The sequence below is a fragment of the Protomyctophum bolini genome, assembly GCF_963924005.1.
Source record: "Protomyctophum bolini genome assembly, chromosome: 18".
In the NCBI taxonomy this organism is placed as follows: Eukaryota; Metazoa; Chordata; class Actinopteri; order Myctophiformes; family Myctophidae; genus Protomyctophum; species Protomyctophum bolini.
The window spans coordinates 8,659,836-8,675,812 of record NC_137879.1 but is presented as its reverse complement, the minus strand read 5'-3'; the positions used below and the strand labels follow the sequence as shown (position 1 = coordinate 8,675,812).

General features: G+C 44.0%; 1 protein-coding gene across 1 annotated transcript in view; it reads right to left on the bottom strand.

The window, feature by feature from the left end:
* Window positions 1-15,333, bottom strand: part of cUnh10orf90 (chromosome Un C10orf90 homolog) — a gene marked incomplete at its 5' end in the record, with an annotated part of 36,948 nt that extends 21,615 nt beyond the window's left edge. Inside the window, 3 exons of the mRNA XM_080789335.1 lie at window positions 5,211-5,317; window positions 9,142-9,217; window positions 14,695-15,333. Of these exons, the coding sequence (XP_080645461.1) occupies window positions 5,211-5,317; window positions 9,142-9,217; window positions 14,695-15,333 (822 nt within the window). The remainder of the gene's footprint in view (window positions 1-5,210; window positions 5,318-9,141; window positions 9,218-14,694) is intronic.
* Between the last annotated feature and the right edge of the window lie 644 nt (window positions 15,334-15,977).

The window sequence follows — 15,977 nt, the reverse complement described above, 5'->3', positions numbered from 1 at the left end:
GGAATATTGACAGCGTGACATGTTCTCTAACGTGACTCTATGACAGCGCGGGTCAGCTGTGATGTTCTCCTCCAGGGCCAGCGCTCACATGACTCTCTCCTCCACGCTTGACACAGCCCACATGCCCCGGCAGCATCAGTAAGCAAAGCCAAAGGCAGCAGGCCGTACGGAATGACAATGAGACTCTCTCTAACCAGGGGGGACGTGCAGCAGGCACAGAGCCAAAAGGGCTCTCTGCCCTGTAGGCCAGTGGTTATCAAAGAGGGGTCCTTGTGTGTGTGTGGGGGGGGGGGTCTCCAGCAAAATGAGGAACAGTTCAACCACTTAAGCCCCATTTAAAAAAAAATGGCAAGAATAGAGGGTATGCGCATGCATGAAGTGAGTGGCAAATGGAGAGAGTGGCAAAGTGAATTTAACGTTGTTTAATGCAATCAGATAGGACTTTTTTCTGTTTGGATGTATGGGCCGTCAACTTAAGGCCAGAAAGTAGTTTTTTGCCACTCAGTAGGCGTTTAGGTGTATGATGATGATGATGTCACGCGCATAGCCTCTATAGCCGATATTCAAGCTCACGTTGCATCGCGATGAGGCATGCTTGTTTTGTCTTATTACTTATTACTTATTACTTGCACACTATAGGGAAGCCAGGTTGGAAGTGGTTGTCTCCATAGACATACAGGTCCTGCAGGGGCATCTGTATCTCAACGGAAGGTAACCGTAGCTCTATAAGAAAAGGCAACATGGAGGCAACGGCGATGGTAATGCGTGATTGGATTGCATTGCCAACCTTTCCCAGAAATAGCGCTGTTCGAGTAAAAACCTACAGTAAAAAGTAAACAATTCAGTATATCAAATCTAATCAAATCAAATTAGATCAAATCCGCTGTTTGCAATTGGCTCTATATTGGCATCGAACAGTCGGCAATTAGACGACCTCAATTGTTCCAGAACGCTGCTGGTCGTCTATTGACCGGTACTGAAGAGAGAGAACATAATGTAACCCCCGTGCTGGCCTCCCTTCACTGGCTCCCGGGTAATTTTAGAATCGATTTTAAAGTCCTCTTATTTGCTTTTAGAAGTTTAAATGGGCGTATCTCTCGGAGCTTCTGAAAGCCTACACCACAGCACAGCTAGAGCTCTGAGATCCGCTGAGCAGTTACTGCTAGAGGGCAGAATAATTAAGAAGAGCACTAGGGGGCGCTCACTTTTTTTGCGGCAACAGCTCCCTGCCCCTTTATATTAGATCTGCCCCGTCTATAAATTAATTTAAGTCTCACCTTAAGACTCATCTATTTACACACACACACACACACACACACACACACACGCACACACACACACACACACACACACACACACACACACACACACACACACACACACACACACACACACAATACTTGAGTCCATATAATGTTTGTTTTATCTTGGCTTTCTTTCTTTTCTTTTCTTTTTTATCTTTCATGCTTATATTTTGCTCCCTGTATCATGTCAACATTTCTGATTGTGTTTCTGGTTTGTATTTGGTGTTTTCTTGTTTGCCAATTGCCACTGATCTGTACAGCACTTTGGACAACCTTGGTTGTTTTAAACATGCTTTATAAATAAAGTTTGATTTGATATGATTCAGTATAGTATACACTGTCAGATTCAGTAGTAAAATATGACGGCTGTGTGGGGTGAGTTTAGTGAATGATAAGGGGACGTTACAGGACAACAGCAGTAGCTGTGTGGGGTGAGTTTAGTGAATGGTAAGGGGACGTTGCAGGACAACAGCAGTAGCTGTGTGGGGTGAGTTTAATAAATGATAAGGGGACGTTGCAGGACAACAGCAGTAGCTGTGTGGGGTGAGTTTAGTGAATGATAAGGGGACGTTGCAGGACAACAGCAGTAGCTGTGTGGGGTGAGTTTAGTGAATGATAAGGGGACGTTGCAGGACAACAGCAGTAGCTGTGTGGGGTGAGTTTAGTGAATGATAAGGGGACGTCGCAGGACAACAGCAGTAGCTGTGTGGGGTGAGTTTAGTGAATGATAAGGGGACGTTGCAGGACAACAGCAGTAGCTGTGTGTGTGTGGGGTGAGTTTAGTGAATGATAAGGGGACGTCGCAGGACAACAGCAGTAGCTGTGTGCAGTGCAGTGGTGTTTTTCCTCAACCCGCACCACAGACCAATCAGAAGCCACGGTTGCATTTCAACCATTAAGTCCCGCCTACCTGCGCCTACCTACCTAGGGAATGCGCGTGACATCTTCGTACCTGGAAGTTATGTGCCCACTGAGTGGCAAAAAACTACTTTCTGGCCTTGACAGCCCATTCATCCAAACAGAAAAGGCCTGTCTGATTGCATTATAAACAACGTTAAACTCACCAACATTGCTGTACGAAAAGCTTGAATTATCCTCTATCTGCAAAGTTTTTGTTTCATGAAAATCCACCATAGAAACGTTATGAGATACTTTCTGTCAAGAAATGCCCTGCATTTGATTACTTTTCCAAGTGTCAGAGTTTGGAAGTGCTTGTTTTCAATAACACAACATTTTGCTGCCTCCTGCATTATGTGACATTTAGAAACAGGTGTGATTGAGTGATTACCAACGAGCCCTTCCAAACTCCAAGGCCGCAGTCACATCTATCAGACAAGCGTCTTATGGTTGTCTGATGAAAACCATCAGACAAGACAGCTCCCAATGCATTTCTAATGGGAGTCACGTGGTCTCATCAGACAAACGTGTTTCATGGGGGGGGGGGGGGGGGGGGGGGGCGAGACACAAGACACAAAACATTTTGTAGGCGACAAACAGAAGAACAAGGCGGCACCTCAGACAAGACAAAAAGGGTTGGGTTTACCCGCCAACCAATAGGAGAGAAGGTCCGTTTGTTACGCTGCACTGGGCGGTCTTTTCACACTCTGAGTCTGTTGTTTTTTTTCTGCATAGTGCAGACACGGAAGAGGAAAGAGCCTCTATGCACTTTCGTAACGAAAATGATTTTGGTCTGTTCCAGTAAGCAATTCAACAGGAAAATATAATCCCTGCCCGTCGTGGCCGAACAGAAAATTAAAACAAACGTTATAATTCAAGGTGCATGCATTGTATCATTCACTCCTAACCTAGCTCTGGTCTATATAGCCTAATGCTTATATAATTCAGGTGTTGCGTCGACTCCGTTCAGATCTCTCGTTCCACCTCGTATCAGTTTGTTATTCCACCCGACCCATAATCAATAGTTATCCGTCTGACTGCACGGACCAACGATATAAAAGGACAGTGCTTTACACAGAGGATGCGACATTATAAATGAAGGCCTACTTCAAACCATTCCATATGATTTGGTTGTTAAAATAAAATAAAACTGTTAATATGAATGAACATGTTTTCCGTTCGCATGGGCAGTGCGCATTGGACTGGATATTATGAAACAGTCGTAGCCATGACTTATATTTCTGAAAATGCTAATCTGTCGTCTCCTCTCCTGAAGTAACGCTGAACGGTCGGACTGCAGATAGGAGAGAGCCGTGCGCCCAGGCGCAACTATAGGCTCCAACTTGGAGACGCATGTCATCTCTTATCCTATATTTCGCCTATAGCCTGCATCGACGTCTGCGTCATGGCTAACAGCCTGAAATGCAGCTAGTCGTGTGTTGTGGTAAAATGGATGCGCTTTATTAAAAATAATGGAGTCGTTGCTAACAGAAAATATTAATTTTCCACAATGATGCCATGCTTAGTCTGCGTACCTGGAGGCTATATACATACACACGGAATCAGTGCCAGACTTGGCACCTACTGTGGTAGTGGTACTGATAAAGTGGAGACGCAACACGTTGACACAACCAACAAGCTACTAGCTAGTGCTACTGTGTCCCGACTCCCGCAGCTAACAGCGTAAGGACAACAACAGGGGCAACACGTGGATCTGTTTCCGCATGTCCTCGCACCGCCCACGCAGGCACGCACCGCCCAGATTCCGCAAAGCATTGTGGTCAATTGATGCGACAAACGACAAGACAGATGAAACCATAAAACATTGATTACACGCTTGTCTGATAGGTGTGACAGGCGCCCAACACTCCAACATGCTGCTCAATGTCTTGCCACTCAGTCTAGATGAGGGGGGCGTGTCCTGATGGGAAAATCATGCATGTGCATACTCTCTATAGGAGACTATGTCCAGACTGAGTAGCACAGTGACATTTTCAGATCCGCTGAACACAGAGAATCAGGCTGGAACCCAGGCTAAGACAGTCGCAGAATTCTGTACTAAATCTAATCCAACTAAGATCTTCTTCCGCCATGAGGGTCTCTGGCCCCAAATCTGTATCAGTTTGGGGTAGTAATATATGCATCAGTTTGGGGTACCTTGATATGAAAACATTTGAGAACCACTGTCGTAGGCTATCACGGGTTTAATTGGGGCGCGAGGGAACACTGACGTGTCCCGGCTATAACTGGCCTCATGGCTATAACCAGGCCTGTCCTTGGGTGTGGGAAACAAAACAAAAACAGAACATTAACGTGGCCGGAGCTCTCTCTCCAAACGATGAACAAACAGGGCCTGTCGTGTTAACACGCTGAGCTAATTCGGAAGGGCAGTGTGATACGAGCACAGTACAGGCACACACTACACTATAATTACCATGATTAATCACTGCAAAAGTGCAAAAACACTGACTGCACTGTATAAATAACAACTAATGAAGTCATTCGTTGGGATCATGCGCTCCCATAATCCTCTGAGCTGAACCTACAGTACAGAGTGTGTCATTATTGCGTTATGTAATTCAAAGAAAACAGCTCTGTTTTCCAACCTGTGGGGAAGTGGAAATATTTGGCTAAACACTGTAATTTTAACATTAATATTAAAGCATTGATGTAAAAGAAAAATCACACCCGTGTGAAGTGAGGGGCGCTCTTATCATCATACATCATCATCACATTCCGGCTTAGCACAATTTGCCTTCTTACTGTCAATGGCATTTCACTCAAAACAGGCCATTCATCATCAATGGCATTTAACGTCTGTGTTAGGACAAAGTTTGTGTTTACACACACACACTAAAAGCTGGACATAATCAATTGACTGATCATTAAAATGACCATGGTCTTAAAATGCACGCAGCCCCCACCACCCATTGTTCTGACCGCTTAACACATATTTCTGTTCTAAAGTGCGCAGAGACCCCTTGGAAAAGTGTGAAACTGAAACGTTACCTGTTCACCGGCGGGAGAGGCGAGACAGGGAGCCTGCTGCTGCTGCTGCTGCCACGTCCTTGAGCCCACGACACTGGGACCGCTGAGACTTCTCTCCACCTCTCCGCCTCCTATGTGTATGAAGGATAAACACATGGCTGACACACTCCCAGAGTCCCAGTATACACAAACACACATACGTATACACACACCCACACACACCCACACCCACACCCACACCCACACCCACACACACACACACACACACACACACACACACACACACACACACACACACACCCCCACACCCACCCACACACACACACACACACACACACACACACACACACACACACACCCACACACACACACACACACACACACACACACACACACACACTCAAAACACTCAACACACGCTCGCACAACTGACATCCCTAAGCCTGCGCGGTGAGCTGATGTTGACATTGTCAATATGCAGCAGTGGTGGAAGAAGTTGTCCGAATTCATCATCAGCTTTATCTCCCTCAATTGAGTGCAAGCCCTCATTTTCAATGATAGCCGAGGTTACAATACAATACGATCAAAATACATCCATTAGACATTAGGCTATACATTTGCAAAATCAGGGTATTTAAATTACAAAGGAACTGGAGCAGCCATATAGTGAGTCAAAAACAAAAAACAACTAAGTTGAAACTGGAGCAATTATACGGTTCAAATGTTGTGGAGCATTCCTTTGAACTGACAGGGAGCTCAGTTTCAAATTCAAATTCAAATTTTTACTTGAGAAAAAGTACTTACGGTAGTTCTACTTTCCACCACTGCTAATATGTGATGGCGTTGCAGTGCATGTGTTGACTGCATGTGTTCACAACAGCCCCCGAGAGCAAGGAGACACCATGCCTACGCTGTGTCTAGTAGTTGCATTTACATGAACACCTTTCTTCCAATCTGATTAAAATAACCCTGATTGAAGGTTTTGGATCGAGTGTTTACATGTGGCGAGATCAATCTGATCTGTTGTTTACTACGTGCCCACTTTTAATCTGCTTTTATTTTTCATCTTCTTGTGAACCTGACTAAAAGTGTCCATGTAAACAGCAGAGCTTTTGCTGACTGATACTGGCCTCCTGCCTCATACCTGTCTGGCTGCTTCTTAGGGCTTTGGCAATAGGCCCTTATGCACAGCAGCCAAGTTGGACCCCTTCCTTATTGCTGTTGTGATGGGCAGCAGGGACGTGCACACATAGACATCAAAGGGGCCTTTTACCCGTCTGTAAATCAACTGCCCTCTCCAGACAATGAATGCATGGCATTTACTATAGTGGAAGAAATGCAAATGCCACTCCTTTCCATGCCATGCCGGAAGGCAGCATTCAGGAGAATAGCTTTTTTTTCCGAAGTCTCCTGAACTTGGAACGCAGCATTTCGCGTTGAACAAAATGTGTTTCTAAATCCATGTCGTATACCGCATTTCCATGTAGAGTGCTTGGGTTGCACACCCGAAAATAGCTGATCTACAAGCTCTCAATGCGTCGTAGCGCGACGCGTTGTGAGCTTGGAGATCTGCTCCGCCAGGGGGGGGGCAGTGAAGCCAATAGTGTCTGAAGCCTGTGTAGGAAATCCTGACTTCCAGGTCTGCTCATGCGTAGCACGTATACGACAACGCAAGCGTAAAAAACAAAGGTCCCGAAAGGACGTCTACTAGCCGCGTTAATCACTGCTCATCTGAAAGGACCTCTAGAGCGCCTTATTTAATGACCATAATTGTTGTGATCAATTAGCTATCCGACAAGAACCGTCACAAGACGTTTTGAATAACAACTTAATTGAACTCTGTAATGTATTATACTCGTCCTTGTTGTGCAATGGTGTGGTGTACAACAACAGTATAGGCCTTGTCAAATAACTGTGAGGGCGGTGTTGAAAAAAAGATAGTTTAGGCCCACAAAATAATCGTTCAGGCGTGATAATTAAGGTTCAAGCACATATATTTGTGTTTGTTCAGTAACAGACATCTCTCCCTGTCTCTCTCCACCTCTTTAATGAACAGAAAATACAATTTCAGGTGCGTTTGCCAAATGCAGGCAATCAGGAACTTGGAAAACCCATTCATCAGCTTCAGTGTTGTTATAGTGTTCCAGTTTGACCTGAAAGTGCATTGTTTGTGTACTATAAAGAGCTGTAGAGACAGGGGTCTAGACTCCTGTTACTGATCAAAGCCTCTAGAGCAGACGCAGTGCTTCCCAGACCTTTCAGGTCGAGACCCAAAAGAGAGATTTAATAGACGTTTGCCCGTCGGGACGCAAACAAGTGAAATAGTGCATCTGCAAAGCACACACATGCGCCGCACTGCGACCTCGGAGGTCGGATATTTTCTATACTTTATATCTTTGTATTCATGGCATTTCTTGGATTTGTTTCTTTGTTTTAAAATGAAAAAAAAGTCTAGGAAAAGAAAATGGGATTTTTACTCGAGTCGTGATTATTAGCGAGTCTTAGAATGTCTCAACCCAACGTTTGTATTAAAAGTAATTATCCGATACTATATAGGCCTACATGTGTTGAATGCAGTTCTGAAGTTAGTGTTGATCACATGAATACCAGACTTTTACCTGTATTCTACTTTTACTTATTAAAGTAAAGAAAAAAAAACATTTAAAACTTTTTCCACCACTGCTGAGTTTCTGTCCCATCAAGCAGCAAGGTTTCTTCTCAGTGATATAATCAGGGACCTATATAGGACATCAGTTGAATGCAATTAACCTTTTTTTTCTTTCTTCTCCCACAATTTATTCATTGCCAATTTCTCCCATGCAATATGTCAGTGCCAACCCCCTACTTGTTGGTCTTGGGGAGGGTGTTGTAAAGAGTCCACCACGGTGGTTCTCAACCTGTGCAAGATTTCAGGGGATGACAGTGACAATTTAAGGACATTTAAGAACTTTTTAATCCCTCAAAAAAAAAAAAAAAAGACCCTGTTGTGCATGGACTTCAAGGCACAAAAGGTTAAATCAGTCCCAGTAAAGTATTAATATTGTTGTGTTATTCCTTGCACATGGAGGAATAACACAACAATATTAATACTTAAGTTTACACAGGCAGACAGATATAGCTCTCCACTGTCCGGACAGAGGCTCTCCCGATTGTTTGTGGAGATGACTGATTTATCCTGTTGTGCCTTGATCAAGTCCATGTTGCACAACAGGTGCGCAGCCACACCCAGCGTCATCCTCCATCTCACAGACCATAATAGTGCATCAAAAGTAATTAAGTAACAACAAACTATACTATGAAAACTGAAACATTGACCAAATTGTCAAATAATATAAGAAAGGGGCAATAATTGTGACAATAGACGATCTACGCCTCGCAATATTTATCTGTGAAACCAAGTCAAAGTGCAATATCTCAACAATGGGGGTGGGGGGGTTGGGGGTCCCCAGTTCAAATGTGATTATTTTCTTTTAGGGTCATGGCCTAAAAAAAGGTCCAGACTTCAGAACCACTAAACAACCACACGTGTCCTCTGATACACACGGAGTCCACAGTCACTTCTTTCCGCCTGACAGTGAGAGGCAGTTTCATTGGGATGCATTTCATTCAGAGGACAGCCCGAATCATTGCCTCCTCCATCCTCTGCGTCTCCTCCAGCTCCAGCATGGCGGTGGTTATTATTATTATTATACCGTGAAATCGGTGACCCGTCGAAATATGTGGCCATCGTGTGGACTTAATGGACCCATAATGTCAACGTCCAGAACGTAAATCACAGCTGCAGGTGCTGTTAGTTTACTGCCAAGCACTAGCTTAACTGCGGTTCCTTTCTAACTCTATGGGTTTAACTCTGTTTAGTGTTGATAAACGATCAGTGGTTCACTGATGGCCATCTGTTAAAGAGGTGAGGTTGAGCTATCATCAGATTCATATAGCTTTATTGTATACATACCCAGATGTCGGCAGCCGTTGGCGCTGCTGACTGGAGCCCGTTGCAACGTCGGAGCGATGGGTTGTTTCAACTTAACCTGTGGAATAAATTTTAAAAAAGGAGTAAAAGAAAAAACGCAATACCTCAAAAATAATACTTAAGTACCTGTGATACCTTGTGAACCGGACATTCTGCAATATGAGTACTTAATACTTTTGGTACTTTAAGTATATTTTGATGCCAATACTTTTGTACTTTTACTCAAGTACATTTTGAATTACTTTTACGTTCTACTTTTCTGTTTCTACATTGCCGATATATTTACTTAAGTAAAGAACGTGAATACAATACAATTTCCACCACTGCAGCGCTGCAGTGCCTCTGCCACAAGATATTGCATTATGAAAAACAGAATTAAACATTGTTCATGCATGATACATTGTGTGCGCGTGCGTACGTGCGTACGTGCGTACGTGCGTGCGTGCGTGTGTGCCTGCGAGATACTATTGATCAATATTTCTGCGATATAGTGAGAGCTTCTTTGTATTCAAGTTAACTCTCACTGAAGGTCAGGAGGCAATCACACAGCCCCCCAAAAATGGTCTGTTTTAATCTAGTGGTGCAGTTGATCATTTCTCCTCCCTGAGGGCCGGGTGGGAACGCGGGCCAGAGAAGAACTGCCTGCACGTCAGCGTGTGTGTGTGTGTGTGTGTGTGTGTGTGTGAGGGCCCTGTGAACGAGGGCCAGAGAAGTGATGTACGTACACTGCCTGTCCATCAGTGTCCCTCCCTGGCAGACCAGCAGTGGTGGAAAGAAGCGCTCACATTTCTCACTAAGGGAAAGCAGCGTCAATACTGCAATGTAGAAACACTGCATTCTATAAATGTCTTCTACATCCTGACAGTTATGAAAAAGCTATGTTTCTATGCCAGTCGTTCTTCGGTTTTTCAAAAATAGCAGACCTACAAGCTCGTAGCGCGCCACTCGGAAATGGCCGAAATATAGGGCTGAAGTAAATGTGTGTTTTGTAATAATAATCAAAATCTACAAAGTAAATGACATTTTCAAATCATTGTAGTGGAGTAAAAGTACTGAAAACTGGAAATATATGGAAATTGATTTAATCAATATTTAGCCCATATATGGAGATCCCTGCTGTCATCAATATTGATTGGCCAGCAACTCTACATCTGACCCCAAACGCTTAGATCTCCATTTATGGAGCTGTCCTGTTCTGACATTCCATATGTTGATCCTTCCCCATCCATCCTTCCTCTTCGATGTCTCCCTTTTCACTGATACCTAGGTGTCTAAACTCTGCCCCAAAGTTATTAGTGCAGCCGCGCCCGGCAGCCGGCGAAAACTAGAGTTCTTAACAGGCCCGAAAATTAAGAGTTTTTATAGGCCCGAAAATGAAGATCTTACCCCCCCATGCCAAAGCGCCAGCACTCACCCAGCAGTCTGCTGTCACCCAGGCGGATGCGTGCACGCAACCTCGCCCTAAAGGCCGAGGTCGCTTCTCGCCCTCAGGCGTCTTACTGGTACTATCTATACACTACAATTATTTGACAGCTTTAGTTACTTAGTTGATACTAGTTGATTTTGTACTTTAACTCGAGCGGAATTCAGCCTTTCACTTGTAGCAGGGCATTTTTATTTTGGCGGTATTGCTACTTCTACTGAAGTTTAAAAGAAAAGTGGAAGAACTTCTTCCACTACTGCAGGCAAACCTATTAATTTCAAAGTCATCTCATCAGTGCATGGAGGTAAAAACTCCCATTGACTTACAGGCTGCACGTCGTCGACATGCTTTCTCACTGGGCATCGCAGCTCAATCTCTGCCGCCTCTCTCTGCCGCTCCAAATGAGTCGTAAAACCTTTTCAGAGTGCAGGGGGAGTTCCTGCAGTGTAAGCTGTTTTCAAAGGATATGCCAGAGCACCGCCTTCAACCCGGGCAGCCGAGACTTGACTACTAATGGCTCTCGGTGGCACTCTGTTTATTTATTTATTTATTTTGTTTTTTTTCTCGCCTTGTGTCGCCTTGTATCACCTCCATCAGAAAGCCCATCTTTTACCACCCCCACCCCAAGGTGTTTAGAGCTGTCCCTGCCTCCCCGAACTCTATACAATCACAATCAGTGACAGCCTGAGAGGGTTCTGAAGCCTGATATACTGTTGATTATCGACATCGACAAATTGCCGCTCTACTCTGACTACAACACTGGTGCACAACAAAGTATACTAAGGCCTTGAAGTTATACTTAATTGCCTGACTTGCCAGAGATGCATTTATCGCTTAAAATAATGTAAATATTATCTATCTACGTTATATCTACAGTGGGCTGTATTAATTCACGCCACAGAACGTCTGTCTGTGTGTCTCGGGTACACCTCGGGGGAACCGTCGACCTCAGACTTGCCGTGTGTGTCCCAAATACACACTGGCATTCCGAAGCCCGCTATTCCGCTGCATCGCCATTCCGACGTGCCACATTACTAACCCTAACAGCAGCCCTAACGCTAAACGCATGCGGAAGCCACATAGTCGGAATGGCGGTCACCCAAATCACTGAATAATCCTTTAATGGGCACAACACTGGGAACTCGGATACTACTGTACATAAACGGGGTGGGGTGTGTATGTTTTGTTTTTGTACTGTTTGTTGTGACTAACTCTGTACATGGCTTAAGACCAATTAAAATAAAACCATATATTCATATTCCTGACTTGCACCGTTCCTGACTTGCAATGCACCCCACGCAGCTGCAGCTTTATGTGATTAATCAGTCTGGGTCTTGTTTTAAAGTCTGATGCTCCTCTGCAGTTAGTTGGAACAAAACACCACTGTCTGCAACTGCCTTCAAACTAATGGAAAATGTGTATCTTTATTCCCGTTCCAAGAGCACCAGACATTATATTTTGCCTGGAGGCCTGGCTGGTTGTCTGTCCTGCCTCCAAACAAATGGAAAGTGCAGGAGATAAGCAGCTGTATATGCATCAAAGACCCAGAACCAGACGTAATGACAAACTAGGGCTGCAACTATACATTATTTTCTTAACGATTATTCCATCGATTACTTAGAGAAATAGAGAACTATACCTTTACGGAATGGACTTCCTCTGCATATAAGGGAATGTGCTACATTTTCCTCTTTTAAATACAATCTGAAACAATGGTTGCTTGAAAACCAAAGCTGCAACCATTCATGATTATTTTAGGTGTATTTCTTTTGTATGCTGTGTTAGAGAGATCATTAGAGTAAACCTACCCTAATAATAGTTTTATCTAATAGTTTAATCTTTTCTTATTCTTACTAGTCTTATTACGTTTGAAATGTACTAGGTATTTGTATGCTATGTCCTGTAAGTCAGTCCAGTTTGTATTGTTTGATGTTTGATGTCTGGGGACTGCAGATGGAAATTAGCAAGTTTTGCTAAATCTGGTATATATTTACACTGCATTATTAATGTAATGTTCATCAATATACACTGTCACGACCAAATAAACAAATAAAGTAAGTAAAGATTTCCTTGGCCCACAGTGGCGTCCTGCAAAAATAAATCTGCAATTTTCACTATGTGAAATTCATATACCAGTAAGAGGGCGAGGTCGCGTGCACGCATCTGCCTGAGTGACAGCAGACTGCTGGGCGAGCGCTGGCGCTTTGGAATGGGGGGGTAAGATCTTAATTTTCAGGCATCTTAAGAACTCTATTTATTTATTTCGTTATCACGTTTCGTTAGCACGGCTGCACTGATAAAGTTGGGGCCTGTCTAGAGTTTAAATGGACACGTATCAGTCAGGTCAGCTCCATATATGGAGATCTAAGGGTTTGAGGTTTGGGGTCAGAATGTAGATTTGCTGGCCAATATTGATGACAACATTGGGATCTCCATCCCTGGATGATGTCACGTGCTCCATCCCTGATGATGTCACGTGATGTCACATGCTCCATCCCTGATGATGTCATGTTATGTGATGTCACGTGCTCTCTCACCCTGACCAACCAACACACACACTGAGGGGAAATGCATGATTCCATAGGTCACTGCGACCTTTGGTTGCAATTATATCTGTATATCAGTTCAGCAGACATGCTGAAAATAGAGATAATTGCTAATCGATTATGTTATTAAATAATATAGATTTATTTGTAATAATGAACTGCTAAACGGGCCACAACAGGTCGATAATGTTGTAAGACCGAAAGTGGATTTTCTGGTATACTTGTAATGAAAAGGAGGGGAGTGTAATGAAATATCAGTGACAGAACATTTATCTGATAAGCATATTGATAAAAATGACATGATGATTGTCCAATACTGTATCAGAGGGACTGACTGTACTGTATGTGCAAATGTGCAATATGATATTAGATGCATGCATGTGTGTTCCTGCTTATTCTGTTATCATGGTTTCTATAATCTAGAAGGACGTCATAGATCCACTGTCCTATTTCTGTGTGTAATAAACTCTAGAATGTGTAATACATCGCTGTGTGTTGCATGCAGGGTATAATGCTCATTAGGTAACGCAATATATTACATAATATATTACAGAAATGTGGTAACGCATAATATAATACATTAAAAGAATCTGTAATATCTTATCAAAAATCTTTCTTCATTACTGCATCACTTTCTGTCTCTGTCTCACTGTCTCATTGCCCGTGGCTCTGTCTGTCTTGTGACATTATGTGACAACATGCAGAAGTTAAAGAATTACTTATTTTATTGACTTTTATTTGTCTCTATAAATTGTTTAGGCTTCCATGAATTCAAGGAACTCCTGTGTTAACTGTCCATTAGCTGAGTAGGATGGGGAATAGGTCTACGGCGCAATATTTAATTTATAATAATTATACTAAATATTTAATTGTTCAATTTGAGCATTTAAAAAAGGTAATATGTAATATGTAATAGTAATATTAATGTATTACTCTTGCTCAGACAGTAATATGTAATACAATATATTACTTTAAAATTAAGGTAATAAGTAGTAAGTAATATATTCCAAATATAAAGTAATGCACCCAACACTGGCGTGTTGGCCTCTGTTCTCCACACCTGCGACCCGACGGATCCTCACACACCACCCCAACGTTTAGACGGAGACTTCTAGGCCTTATAGATTTGATCTTTTATCTGTGATGAAAGATAAAAGGTCGCCCTTAAACCACAATACTGTACATGCTGTAAAGTTTACAGTTTCATTTAACCACTTAAAAAGCTTTTGCTGACCAAAACCGATAAGCTTGTAGATCTGTTCTTTGGCTAAAATGTTTAACCCATTCTGGGCGGGAACCCCTTTTGGTGTTTTAACTGAGCATTATGTTATGCTTTAGCTATTTTTTATAACGTTTTTTTTTTATTTCGACGTCGGGCTTAAATGGGTTACCGGTAATACCATTTCCGCAGAATATTTCCCTGTTATTCCTGGTACAAATGGTTCATGTGGTACAACAAGGGAATTAAACCAACGTCACATGCTTATAGCTTCAGGGTCGACTCTGATCAGCTTGAAAACAAAGTGATGTCTGAACATGACATAGTGTTTTTATCTCTGTCCTTACCTGGCTGGCGTAGTACTGGTCCATGTGCTGGCTTTGGCCCGGGCCTGCGGTCTCCACCACTCTCCTTTTAATGGGCAGCCAGCCTATCTTGACTGTCGTCAGATTACTGAGTCTAGTGTGCTCCTTGGACCCCGGGGCCTGCGTGATGCGGGCTCTCTCCCAGCTCCCTCTGCGCTCCGCAGCAGCAGCGCTGCAGGCCTGCAGGGACTCCTGGCTGCCCACTGAACTCTCCCACTGGCTGAGGGAGAGGCTCCCGCTGCAGCTGGAGTCCAAATCCCTGTGGTGGAAGGAATGGAGCCCTTGGCGTGTGGTGGGCTCTCTGCTGAGAGCCGGCATGGATGTGGTCAGCTCGTTGAAAAGTGGCACCCGGTCACGCTGCAGGACTGGGTCTCCGAAATAGCTGCCGCCCTGTGGGTTCTCCTCCACCTGCCGCGGCCATCCTCCACCCCTCTGGCCACGCTCGATGGCACTCTGGGGCCGAGGGCCACGGAGGCCGCGAGAGGCCTGGGGCCTCACCTCCACGTCATCCTCCTGCTCCTCCTCTGCAGATCTTAGCCTCGCCCAGTTGGGCCCATCCCCCGATCTCCTCCAGCCGCCGGGGGTCGTGCTCAGGTGGGCATCTGGCCCTCGGAGCTCCATTAGTACCGCTCAGGGTTCAGGTAACCGGCAGGCCGCACACACACACACACACACACACACACACACACACACACAGCTCGGGTTTCAAGCCTGCGATAAAAGAAGCCTTTACGGTGGGTATTAATGACAATCCCCTGGCTCAGCTCTCCTGGTTACCAAAAAGGCACGACGTCGTCAGGCATACGCTGGCAGGAGAGAGTGGCGATGAGAGAGCTGCAGTACAAAACTGTCCACGGCCTACAGAAAGAGTCATTGGAATCACAAGAAAGTATCAGAATCCAGTCAAGAAGATCGAGGGAGACATTCTAATATGCATGATAGTATACTGAGTCAAATTAAACTTTTCAATTTGAAAGACCCCCCAGGTTTGTTTGGTGTATTATTAGGCCATGTACAATTACAAAGTTAGGAAATGTGGTTAATCCTAACTACAGTATATCAATAGTTTAGTTGGGGACACCCTGGAACCCTCTCAAGGACCCCAAGTGGGTCCCCGGAACCCACTTTGAGAATCACTGTTCTAAACTATTCACCCACAGACTGAAAACGTACTTACCAGAGATGAAACATGTTGGGGAAAAAACAAGGATGTTAATAATCTGATAAATCCAAGTTTCTTTTGCCCTTGGTGAAGCGGCTCCTGT